Genomic DNA, 13,324 nt, shown 5'->3' with positions numbered 1-13,324 from the left:
CTCTGTTATCCTGGAAGGCCTCTGTAGCAGAGGTCATGGCCGTTAGTCAGCACTGTATAAGCCTCCCCAGTTCTTCTAACCTCACTAAGGCCAATAATTGCCGAGGCAATGCCTGATAATTCCTTTCTATTCTTTCCCGTCCCCCAGAGTAGGGTAGCCAACCAGACGCATTTCTGGTTAACATCCGTGCCTTCTCTTTCTCTCCTCCTCCTCGTGATAATTCCTCAAATAGCTCTGCTAAGCTAACCTCACTCGAGAGGGTGCGCATGTTGAACGTTGCCAGGTTCAGTTTGCAGTGGCGGCCTGTCCGGACCCAGATATTCTTGGCGCCCTCTGCCGCGTCGCAGGTCTAGCTGGCCAGGTCTAGCTTGGTCAGGTGCTCCGCAGCCACTGGGGACTGAGGGTAATGGGTTAATTGCAGGAGTCATGAGGGTTCTTCGTACGCGCACCGTCACATGTTATATCTAACCTCAAAGCCTACTTTCTGATTTGTTGTACTGTTGAAGTGTTCATGAGTGTATTACTACGATCAAGATTTTGTAATTTTACTTCTACGAGCCCTTTGTAAAATACTGTCTACTGTGTGAATTTTATGTTTATATTTTACTTATATGTAAGCATATGATTATGTGTCCTTCTTTCATTACCATATCGTTGAAAAATGTAGTAGCCCATGGTGCTGAGCGTTGTGAAATTTGGTGGTTATGGCGGGTTTAGGCAAATTGTCTGGCATTTATAGTTGCCTTTTTGCCACTCTTTCTCACACAACTACGGTGTAAAAATCAGTTGTAAGTCTGAATTGTATGTAAGTCGGCTGCACCACTTTGTGCACTAGTGAGATGAATTCCACTGTTCACCTATAGCACCGGATAAATTTTAAAGGATATTTAGGTCACCTTTCCACGCTGGCTAAGCCACCATACTTCCTACTCTCGTCGACATCATTTAATTAGTGCTAGAAATTACCTCTAGTAATATTTGCAGGATACTCTATGGTTTCTACCGCTTTTTTGAGTTGCCTTCATCCCATGGAGAATGAAATTTGGTACCTCATTATAGACTGCATGAAATTCTGCTATTTGCAGGAGGAGGGGAGTGTGCGACCCTTCCAGAGTCTGTGGTTTCTAGTGCGCGACTGGAGCTCGCCGTGCGACATGAACTACGGTGCGGAGGGCGGCCAAAAGCTCCTGGACGACCGGCTAAGGATCATGCCCCGACAAGACAGGGCCCTGCGGCGGCTGCGTGAGAAGATAAAGAGCTGCTTCAAGAGCATCCGCTGCTTTCTCATGCCACATCCAGGCCTAAAGGTGCTGCTGTTTTTATGGTATATATTATATATATATTTGATGTTTTGGAGCACAGCTCTTACGCACCCGTTCCTGCGCTGAGCGTTGGTGTTGCAATACCTCGTAACCGAGCGAACGAGCACAGCGAAAGAATAAAGAGAACATGGAGTGCAGCGGCAGATGAAAGAAGTATGCGCGAAGAGGAAAGTGGAGGAGGAGGTGAGGAGGCTACAGTGAGAGCATGAGGCGGGAGGAGAGGAGGAGCGAAAGGGGGACGGCCTGCGCATGCGCTGAGGTGGGGAGGGCTACGCTCGTCCGCGGCGTCAGCTGCTGCGGTCAGTCCACGGTACCAGTGTGTGTGACGGGGATTACTGCTTCTGCAAGGGGCGATGGCTAGCGGTTGCGAGTAAAAGGCTCGATGTGACGCTTCCTTGGGTGTTGTCGCCGCTGACAGTGGTGGCACGATTTCCCCGCCACAAAGTTCCGCCCTCGTCGTTGGTGGAATGAAAGCGTGCAAAGAAGAGCGTATTGCCGCGCAAGACGGACTGTGCGGCGACGATGGGGTACCGCCTCTCTCGATTAGCGAGGCGGTCGCGCCGCACTTCACTCCGTTTGCAGTGTGCCGCACGAGACGAATGTCCGCGCCAGCTACGCTACTCCCAGCGTTCTCTTACTAATAAATACCGTGTACCTATACAATCATAATACAAAATATTGACACGCGATATGAAAAAAAAAAAACCCGCATAGAGCTGTGCTCAAATGTCGCATTAGGGAGTATCGTGATCGTCGGTGAATTTTAAAATTATTATTACTTATATACATACCTGTATATACATGTATATGTGTGTATTATGTGCTTATTGGGCCGTGTGTACGGATACATGCGCATTTGTATTTTTCGTCATTAGTTCATTGTTGCTATCTTATCTTTCTTGTAATAACGCTGCCTGTCAATTCTAATCTAGCTGGCTTTGGTAGGCCTGATGAATGTACACTCGGCCACAAAATATTGCGGGGTACGCGAGCGCGTGGCGAAACGGCCCTCCTCTCCCTCTGGCCGCTCATCCCTGGTACTAGTACACTGTATCCCTGGTGTCGAGACCGACGCTTGCGCGCATGCGCGTCCCTCTGCGACTGCAAGCGTGCATGTTTCCGCGCCGGCGATATTCGAGGGTAGCCGCGAGGTGCCCCTGTTGCGATTGGCAGTTTGGCCATAGAGAAAAACATACGGATTACAAGAGTGGCCACTCCAGCCTAAAAGCGGCCGAGCTACCCAGCTTCATGCCGCCCGCTAGAGGGCAATACAACACTCCCTGTCTCCAAGGGAACGCGCGTACTAGTTATCTACTGTAGTAACTTTTCTAGTGCACCATACGTCTACTTGTCTATGTGGCTGTAGACGTTATCGACGGGATCAGCCGGCCGTGAGCGGTGGATGATAAGACTAGTATATAGAATAAAGCATAACGCATCGCTACAAAATATCGGCCATGGTGTGATCAGGCAAGGCGACGCTACAAAAGATGTGCGATAACGTCTGCGTGGTCTTTGCTGGGTTCGTCTGCCAGAACGTCTGTCTGCTTGGCTGCTGCTTGGTAAGAATGCCTTCATTATGTTCGTTTTTTCCTTCATTACTTTGCAAATTGCTTATGTATTTGTCACTTCAGCTGTAAGTTGACATTTGTCGCATTTTGCTGTTCGGCGCAGAGAGGTTTTTTGTGTTCTTCACTTCGCGCATGATGTTCGTGGATTGCTTCACATTATGTAAGAAACAGCAATTTGGAATGCTGCGCAGCACGTTTACGGCGCGTGAAAATGAGTCGGCACACGCCGGTATTCATAGTCTGAATTCAATGCACGTGTGTGCAATTGTGTGAAAGAATGCAGTTATGCTTAGGATTGTTATTCGTGGAGTGCGCAGATTGCTTGAAGCCTTTGTTATGAGCGCAATTAGAGAGAACTTGCGAACTGAGAAGAATGTTTGTAAGCTCTGGCTATGACGTATTCTGAATAAACACTCCTGCCTCAGTAGCGCATGCATGGCACCGAAGGTTGCTTTTGTTTTTTTTTTGTTTTTAGCTGCGGCAATTGCATGTGACGCTTTTCGCGAAAGGGCGATCTGAAGTGCGTAGGTGAAAATTTGTACGAAGGCGGGAGAGAAGACATAACCAATACTTTTTTTTTTCAGGTCATGCCGACCATAGTCAAGTACTACGGGAATTACTGCTGTGTTGCGTGGCGCAGTAACAACGGCAGGACAGGGAGAGAGTGTGGTTGGCTTACAACTGCAGCGAGTAGCCTTCATTCCTTGTTTGCTATGCAGCCCGATACTACCGCTTAATAAGAAAGGTTGGGCTTCAAAGGACGAGCGTTGCTTTCCTCTTTAATGCTAATGCTGTCTTCTGCAGTTTTACTATTCTGTGGGGTTTTTCATAATATCTCCTGTTTATTCCTTTTGTGAAATTTATTCTCAACATATGGCACCTGTATTGGCATGTCTTGCACTTTGCAGTGTAACCATCTTTCTGTGCTTGCGCTCATCGAACGTTGCGAATGAAAAGTGTGCATGTGCTTACTGAGAATATGACTTGAAAATAAAATGTTGCGTCTCTTCCAACACTTGTCATGTTTATTTAAAATGTCTGCATAAACACAAAGTATCGTGTGCTTACTGCTCTGGCGGTACAGCTTACACGAAGCTACTCGATGCATGCAAGCAACGCGTTAAAGAATCGAAATATAGCCTCCGGGAAGAGCACTCGCACGGAAGCGATCTTGGAGGTCGTGTAATTTTTCTAATCACCAGAAGATAACCTTCGAGATTAGTTTTTCTGCTGTCCCAATCTCTGAGTCTGTGTAGATTCCACATACCCGCTAGGTGCGCTGCGAACCAAAATCGGCTAGCGTTACTGTATATGCTTCATCCATTGGCCTTAAGCAACCTACCCTATCGCACATTTTTTTAAAGTATACGGTGGTATTTCACACGTGTATACCGATGGCTCTGTTACCCCATGTGCCTCCGCCACAGCCTTTGTCATCCCGCAAATGACCATCACTCGACGGTTTAAATTAAACCATAAGTCCACTTCAACTGCCGCAGAACTTCTTGCTATCCACGAGGTAATACGATTCCTTGCAGGAGAACCTCCCCGCACATGGACTTTATTTTGCGATGCCAAACCCGCTCTTCAAGCCATTGAGTGCGCTATGACACAAGGCTCTTATTATATTTTAGCTCTCGAAATCGCAGAGCTTCTCGACATCCTGACAAAAAGCGGCCACCATGTCACCTTTCAGTGGATACCTGCACACTGTGGCGTGATGGGAAATGAACAAGCAGACGCTGAAGCTAAAATAGCTGTAAATAATGCACCTGAAGTAAGCATTGCGTTCTCACGAACAGACACGAATGCCCTGCTTCGGTGCGTTATGCGCAGCTCTACACTTGAGCACTGGACCAATCCAGATCGACGACACAGGCGACTGCACAAATGGGACCCAGAAATGAAGTTCCGCATGCCTCATAAACTGAAGATGAGTATAACGGGTATGATACACAGGATTCGTCTTGGTGTTGCACTCACGAGGCGTTATACGCATATCATCGGCTGCAGTGACACTGGTCCCAACTGCGATCACTGCCAAGCACCAGAAACACTTGAGCATATATTTGCTCATGCCCAGTGTACGCGCGAGAACAGCAGATCCTTACTTCTACTATTGAACGAGTTACTAACAGACCAATATCTGACGAGATTAGGTCCTTCGCCTGATGCCAACAGCGCAGCTGTGGTCATCGGAGCGACTATAGTCTTCCTTCAAGCCACTGGACTCGACGCGCGACTCTAAAATGACCCCAACGTGATGGACATGTATATATACGCACCTCCTTATCTTCTCATCATCATTCATCGCTCTTTTTATCCCCCCCCCCCCCCTCCTTTCCCTAGTGTAGAGTAGCAGGCCAGAGCAAACTAACGCTCAGGCCGACCTCTCTGCCTTTCTTAAATAGACCTATCTCTCTCTCTCTCTAGTACTGTGAGCACTAAAGCTTTTGCATTCTGAGGGAGGGGGGTGGAGGACAGATCCCCAGGGCTATCGCTGTGGATCCACCATTGGACCAAACTTCTATTTTTGGACATTTTGCCTAATGTATAATTTGTCCTTCTGGTCATACAGGTGGCGATACAGTCACCACCTCCTGATGAATTTGATGGCCGCCTGTCGGACATTGACAAGTCCTTCAAACTGCACCTTGAGGAATTTGCGGGGTTACTATTAGAGCCGGACAATCTGCTGCCTAAAGAAATCAACGGACGCAAAATAACGTGTCAGGAGCTGATGACGTACATTAGGGTAAGTTCGGCGAGCTTCCTTTGCGGCTTTCTTAACGGGAACTGTTTCCTGCAGGTCTACGTGAGGGCAACCAAGACAGGCCGGCTGCGTGAGCCAACATCTATGAAGGAGGTCAGTGCTTCTGATTTTCGGAAGCGCACGGTAGCGCTCTTCTGTTTTTTTTTTTTTAATGTCGAAAGCTTTCCCAACAGTGTAAACGTTTAAATGTACAAATGCAGATTGGTTTCGGTGACACTATAACATGGTCCTACGTCGTCCTAAAGTGAATATCGCATTAGACGACTCTTTCACAGGAGAGTCCTTAGTGCACTTGAGAGTACTTCTGCCGTTCTCGCTGATTATCACCGCTTAAAGGCGCTAAGATTACGCGTGATGGACACTTGCGCGATATAGCTAAATATGATGCGGCTTAGCTCAACTAACCCTGGATATGCAAAGCGAGATGTTGGTTTAGCCTGGTTATGTCTTGGTTTCACTTGGTTAGCCTTTGATTAGCTTAACCAACATTGGGGTCCCGCTTCCGGCGTTTTGCGAGCCGAATGGCTTGCTCTTCCTCAGTATCCGACGTTAGCTTCGCGCGCTTGGCATTCCGGACCCTCTCCAGTGAAGCTCGCCACATCACACTTCAAAGATGGAATTCACCAGGTTTCAGCAACTCACGCTTGCATTCTCTCGACCCTAAATTGCGACTTCGCCTGCCACCTGGACTCTCCCGTGGTGAAGCAACTTTACTGTGTCGCGTGTGGTTGGGCTTCGCATTTACAAATTCCTATTCATTCCTAATAGGAATGGCTAACAGTGCGGCATGCAATTTGTGCGGCTGCGATGAGACGCTAGAGCACCTTCTGTGTCATTGCCCAGCTTTTGACGCTCAACGACGGATTCTTCAAACTCAACTCAGCATGTTAGATAGCAAAGTGCTGTCAGAGGAAAAGATTCTGGGACCATTGCCTACGCATTCCTGCATGCGAAAGGCCACAAAAGCTCTTCAGTTCTTGAAGGAGACTGGACTATATGAGCGCTTGTGACAGTGGACCTTCCTCTGCGACTGACTGTGTGAATAACTGACTCTTTATGCTGTTTTTTTTTTCGTATTCTCGCTCCTTATCTATTCTTCCCCTTTCCCTCTCCCCAAGCATAGGGTAGCCAACCGGGCACGTCCTTGGTTAACCTCCCTACCTTTCCCTTCTCGTTTCTCTCTCTCCAGTGAAGCAGCTCGCCGGGCGATACCCGCGGTACGGTGGCTAGATTACCCGCGGGGTGGTCAGACGCCGCCTGCGGACGATGACTCAAAGCCTCCCGCTCCCGCGCAACGCTCACAGAAGACGGTCCGGCCGCCTCGCTCTCAACATGGCCAAGCTCGCACTGAATATAGGCGAGCGTGGCGCTCCTCTTAAGGCCACCCTAAGGAGCCTACATGCAACGCCGTTTCTTGTATGTAGGCTCCCTAGGCCACCCCACATTCAGCGTTCTCCCTGCGTTTTCTGGCGTTTAGTCACGCGGCGTCGCTCAGCGTCAACGCTGAGGGAGGTGCCAAGGCGAAACGTCGTGCTCAAGACACACCAGATCTCGCCGCCGTCACCGACGAAACCGAGAGACGCAACGGCAAGAGATGCCGGTAAAAGCGCTGAATGTGTGTGTGCGTGTAGGGGTGGGGGGGGGGGGGGGCTTTAGCCAGGCGCGTGGTGAGTCCCGTGATGCGTTGCCAAGGCTACGGCGCAGCTGCGGTCAAATGAAGGTCAAATTGCTGGCGACGGCGAAACTCGGCATGTTTGATAGGTGGCCTATGGAGCCAAGACTCATAGTCGGTGGGCTCTTGTAATGAAGGCCCACCACTTGCAGGTTGCGTCGTTGGATCTGGGCCGGTATTTTGTAGCGATGCCTTTCCGGTAATAATGCCTTTTCGCGCTTATCGCGCTTTGTCAGTGGTCAGAGCGACGGTCCGCTCGCGTTATCAACGGGATCAGCCGGCCGTGAGCGGTGGATGATAAGACTAGTATACAATAAGTCATAAGGCATCGTTACAAAATCGCGGCCCTGGTTTAGGCCAGGATATATCTACAAGAGATGTTTGATTGTAGCTGTGGATGCTGGAGCTGCGCGAAATGGGCAGGCATTTCTGAATGGTATATATGAAGATGTGGCTATGCATAGGTGAGCGAGGGGTAAGAGCCCCCTACCCCCACAGACCGCTCAGTGGCATCTGTCAGCCGCCTCTGAAGGTCACCTGCAAATTTCGCACGAGACAAACGGTGTGTTTTAAAATATTGTGTTAGGTCATGCTGTGGAAACCGCAACTTTTTGCATAAGTTCAGCTGTACGGGTTAAAGCCAGTGGAGCGGTTCACTGTTGTTCTCGTGGCCAAGGCTATCTCCGGAAGTTTCAAGTCCCAGTCTTTGTGCTGAGCTGTTTGTGCGACCAGTATCGACTTCAGATTGCCGTTCACTCTGTGATGTTGGCTTGAGGATGGTACACAAATATGAAGATTCAACGAATTCCCATAGCTTTGCAGCACTCTGTGATGACCTTGCAGGTGAATTACGTCGCATTGTCCGTGATCAGCTGTTCTGGGAAACCAAACTTGAACTTTTCAAGGAGGCACTCCCATACTTTCTGTGAAGTCAACATGCGCAAGGGAGACAATTCGACCCAATTTGTAAAGTGGTCTTTAACAGCAACTAATTACGGCGCGGGCTCATGGGGCAGAGGCCCATGACGTAACATGCTGCAATCTTCCATTGTGATGTGGTCTAAATGGACTTCATGGTGCCCTACGGAAGCCCGCCGCCTGGCTTAGCTTTCTCGCAGACTTGATATGAACGAGCATACCGGAGTACGCCTTGTTTCAATCCAGGCCATGTAAGTGAACGACATTTTCTCGTAACTTTTTGGTCCTGAGGAATGGCCACTTATTCCGCTGCCATGGTTTACTACCTGATGAAGGACTTAGGTAGCTTTCGTGGCACAACACGAAACGAGGAGTCACCTGTTTCAACGTCCACCTCAGGGATGTAGCCCAACAGCAGGCCTGCCTCTCTGAGAGTGTAGCAGTCAGTCGCAACGCTCCTTGCTGTGTCTACTGGTACATGTTCTGCCAGCTTTGCGGACACCTTGCGGCAGAACCCGTCGTCCTGCTGTGCTGCAAGAAACTCCTGTTTAATGATTAGTGTGCCCCAGCGTGAATCGCTGTTTACGTGTGCTGTGGTCACCGTCACGATTTGTTCAGGTTTTGCGAGGGTTGCAGAATAAACTGGCGCACGAGAAAGTGCGTTGGCGACGGTGTTTGTACAGACCTTTTTATACTTAATGGTATAGTTGCAGTGCTCATGTATCTGAGCCTATCACGCTATTCTTCTACATTGACTTTACAGGCCTTTAATCCAAGATAAATCCTGGTGATCAGTTTGCATCTCAAAAAGAGTACTATCTAAAAACATGCCAAGCTTCGTCAGGGCAAAAACTATAGCCAGGCACTGCTTCTCAGTTACCGAATAATTTCGTTCGGCACCATTGAGAGTGTGACTCGCAAACGCCACTGGGTGCAGAACACCTGCGCATTCCTGCAAAAGTAGCACTCCAAGATCGTATTCATTGGCGTCACTGTGCAAGACAAGAGGTTTGTGAAGGTCAGGCAGCTGGAGGGGGGCATTATCATCAATTGCTTTCAGGAGCGCATCAACGGCATCTTGCTGCTCACTTTCCCATCGCCATTTTGCGCCTTTGCGCAGAAGCTGACTCAGAAGTCGGGAGATGTCTGCGCAGTGCGGAATGAATTATGGATAAAAATCGGCCATACCCGTTGCAACCCTTTCGCGTTGTTTGGAGGAGGTTCCTCGGCGATTGCTCGCAACTTATTTGGACTCGTCTTCAACCTGCCATTGTGTACAGCGAAGCCTAAAAGATTGATTCTTTTAACCGCCAGCTAAATTTTTCTAGGGTGAATCGTTAGGCCTGCATCACGCATGCGGTGCAAGATGGTGTGCAAATTCTCAAGTTGTTCCTGGAACGTACGGGAAAACGCAGTTAGGTCATCTCGATAGCGGAGAGCATACAGAAACTTTGCAAACCCGAGCACTATGTCCATCATTCTCTGATAAGAGGTGGGGCTATTACAATGACAAACGGCATGCGAATAAAGTCGTACAGTCAACGGCGAGAGCCAGAGGCAGTTTTCGGTACATCACTGGGGTCTACTGTCCTTTGTGGGTAATCTCAGGCACAGTCGAGAGTTGCAAAAAATGTTGCATTACCCAGGGCATGCGTAATGCTGGAAACTGCGGGTAGCGAATAAAAATACCTCACCGTGACGTCGTTGAGTTTGCGGTTCTTGACCAAAAGCGCACCGTGCCGTCCTTCTTTGGCGCTAAAGCTACCGGAAAAAACCACAGACTTTTGGAGCGTTGTCGATCATCTCGTTCAGCGCTTGGTCCTGGAGGACTCGCTTGTGCGCTGAGCAGCCATGGCTTGCACTGCCATGGACGCGCATCGCCGGTATCGATGCGGTGTGCCAGCACGTTCGTCTTAACAGCCCGCTCCGTGAACATCTTAGAGAACGCTCTCGAGTTGACTGTCTGAAGGGAAGTGCCTAGGAAGCTGCTCCGGGCCCCCATCACAGGCTCTGGTAAGCTCATCGTCGGGCAGGCTAGCGCATCCTTAATCCAAGATAGCGCATCCTTAATCCCGCTTCGCTCTCTTGCGTGCGCGATATAAAGCCACGATCACCGGCTCACCCTCGCACGCTTGCACTCGCACATAGAGAATACGGTGCGCGGCGACTATTATTGCGATAGCAATTATATGGACACTTCTACCGGATTTCTGCCGTCGGCGTCACCGTCGCCGTGAGGTTCCGTATACATTTCAAGGGCGATAAAATCGTTGCCGCGCACCGTATGCGCGAGCGAAAGCGCGCGGGGGACGCGCGCTATCACGGAGGGCGAGCCCCCCACCCGCGCGCTATCACGGAGAGCGAACGCTCGGCGGAAAGCAAACGTGACCGTCGCGCGAAAGACCGTGGGGGTATGGGAGGGAGGGAGGCGGGGCGGCGCTGTGCTCCGGCACCAAAGGCGTATCTTGCCACTCAATCTCCCACGCGAAAGCAACAAAGCGGGAAGAAGGGGGGAGGGGGGCAGCTTCTCCTCTGCCCAAAACTTCTCCTTTGCGCTTTGCCCAGGGATGCCGGTCGTCCGCACCGTCTCTTATCCCCACACGGCTCTGACCTTTGTATGCGCTGTGCATTCGCCGCTCAGTTTCCGTTAAAGCGATAGACCGCGCGAACCTGCGCTTGCTGCCAGCGTTTTGACAGTCGTTGGCTGCGGTCATTCAGTGTGATCTATGCATGTTTGCTTGTGCGCGCTGACACCACTATTGTTAATTCAGTTAGTAAGCCAATGTGTCCAAGTTTATGCAGCCGTTAAAACTACTATCCCTCCTCCGAATAGCTCTCTACTAATTTGCTATCGCAATCGATGCTTCGCCTTTCGGGTGAAACTGCGACATTTTTTTATCGCCCGTGGACTTTATACGGAACCTCTAGGCGACGCCGACGCCAGAAAGGCGCTCGGAGTGTCCATATAATTCCTATCCGTGGAGTTCCGCCGTGAGGCTCCGTATAAAGTCCAAGGGCGGTAAAATCGTCGCCGCGCGCCGTGTGTGGGAGTGAAAGCGCGCGGGGGACGCGCGTTTACACGGATAGCGAATGCATGGCGGAGAGCAAACGCGACTGCTTCTGTTGTGCGAAAGGCCGTGGGGGTATGGGAGGGAGTGGGGCGACGCTGTGCTGCGGCACCAAATGCGTATCTTGCAACCGGGCGCAAGGGGAACTGTCGACGCAATTTCCCACGCGAAAGGATGAAAGCGGGAATGTAGTGCGGGAGAAAGGGGGGGTGTGACTTCTACTCTTCTAACAACTGCGTGCTTTGTGCCGGTGCGGGCTGTCGCGCACCGTATCTTGAAAGCGATCTCCAGACGGCTCTGACCTTTGTATGCGCTGTGCATTCGCCGCTAAGTTTCCGTTGAAGCGATAGACCGCGCGAACCTGCGCTTGCTGCCACCGTTTTGACAGTGGTTGTCTGTGGTCATCGAGTGTTATCTATTCATGTTTGCTTGTGCGCGCTGACACCACGCTTGTCAATTCAGTTAGTAAGCGAAGGTGTCCAAGTTTATGCAGCCGATAAAACTACTATCCCTACTTCGTATAGGTCTCTACTAATTTGCTCTCGCAATTTATGCTTCGCCTTTCGGGCGAAACTGCGACATTTTTTATTTTCCTTTATTCATTTTGTCACATGTTTTGCATGGAGTAGCGGACAACGCTACACTTGACTTGCACGATTCCTTCGATCCTTTCATGCTTTCTGATTTTGTTTTCCTTCTCATTTCTTTGCCGCTGTGGTTTGTTTTAGAGGTTTATGGGGATAGATGATGCTCCAGTGACCTATTTTTCCTGGGCTATCATCATTTAATGAGCAACGTTTAACAACCATCCTCTAGAACCTTTTGACCTCCTCCCAATACCGAAGAGCATATCCGCATGTATATGGGCAAAAGAATGTGCCTTTCAACAGACTTTCTCTTTCGCTCTCCAGGTGACCGAGGCGGCAAGTATCCGTGCAGCCATGGAAAATGCCCTTGATTTCTACACGACCTGTATGCTGGAAGTGAGTGTTTCGTATACCGTAAGGAAAGTGAAATCAGAGGAAGTTGGTATGCATTTAATCCAGTAAGGAAGCCCTCGCACGCTTTGTAGTCAATCAATAATCAATCAATCAATCAATCAATCAATCAATCAATCAATCAATCAATCAATCAATCAATCAATCAATCAATCGGTCGGTATCAAATAGACACCGTGGGGTACGCAAACAAGAACAGCAACACTCGTATTTTCAAGCAATCTTCAACTAAACCCGGTGAGAAATTTAAGAATTCAGTACAAACGGCACCTACCATACTGGAAGAAGTATTGTGGAGCGAAAAATGAAGAGAACGAACCATACAAAACGGGTGCCAGCTTTATACCAAATGGCTTTTTGAAGGACATGCGGGTGAAGAGGAGGGGGTGCAACCTTTGGAATATATATGCGCCTTTGTGTCGCTAAGGGGTTGTTCATCGCAAGAAAGGTCTGTGTCAACTTGCTTCTTCGCCGTTGTTTTGCACTTTTTTCGCAAGCTTTGTTTTAAGTGCTGTGATGTTATTTTTCTGTGGCTGGAAATATATTTCTTCATGGTATATAAGTCTCTGATCCTTTTGGAAAAGAGCTTTGAGCTGTGCGAAATATGCAAATTTTCTAACATATCGGTAGGTATAAGTTCAAATGCACGTTCTCCAGTGCATTATTCCATCAGCGATGTATTTCTAATGTCTACTGCAAATCACAGTCGGGGCAGGCGCCTTCGTCAAGTCGCTGGAACAGCGACCTTTTGCTCTTGTCCTGGTATTTGCAGCTTTTTATCTGTAAAGAATGAAACAGAAATAAAGGAATGCTGAATATAGCTTAATTGTAACCACAGTGAAAGATTTGCCCACAGCTATTTGCCCACAGCTATTTGCCCACAGCTATTTGCCCACAGCTATTTGCCCACAGCTATCTGCCCACAGCTATCTGCCCACTCCAGGCTGGCGCATTAAGAGGATGATATAGCTGGGGCCCAACTTCGATATCGCCTATTCAATC

General features: G+C 49.3%; 1 protein-coding gene across 6 annotated transcripts in view; it reads left to right on the top strand.

Annotated features, from left to right (window-relative positions):
• Window positions 1–13,324, top strand: part of LOC119464318 (atlastin-1-like) — a 56,974-nt gene that overhangs the window by 21,736 nt on the left and 21,914 nt on the right. For 5 of the 6 annotated variants that reach the window (XM_037725228.2, XM_049655640.1, XM_049655642.1 and 2 more), the window contains exons 4-7: window positions 1,086–1,307; window positions 5,472–5,648; window positions 5,703–5,759; window positions 12,236–12,307. In XM_037725228.2, the coding sequence (XP_037581156.1) occupies window positions 1,086–1,307; window positions 5,472–5,648; window positions 5,703–5,759; window positions 12,236–12,307 (528 nt within the window). The remainder of the gene's footprint in view (window positions 1–1,085; window positions 1,308–5,471; window positions 5,649–5,702; window positions 5,760–12,235; window positions 12,308–13,324) is intronic. The other variant, XM_049655644.1, reaches the window with a different exon arrangement.

This window comes from Dermacentor silvarum, chromosome 9 (assembly GCF_013339745.2).
Source record: "Dermacentor silvarum isolate Dsil-2018 chromosome 9, BIME_Dsil_1.4, whole genome shotgun sequence".
Classification (NCBI taxonomy): Eukaryota; Metazoa; Arthropoda; class Arachnida; order Ixodida; family Ixodidae; genus Dermacentor; species Dermacentor silvarum.
The sequence above is the reverse complement of the archived record's forward strand: the minus strand, read 5'-3'. Positions and strand labels throughout refer to the sequence as shown.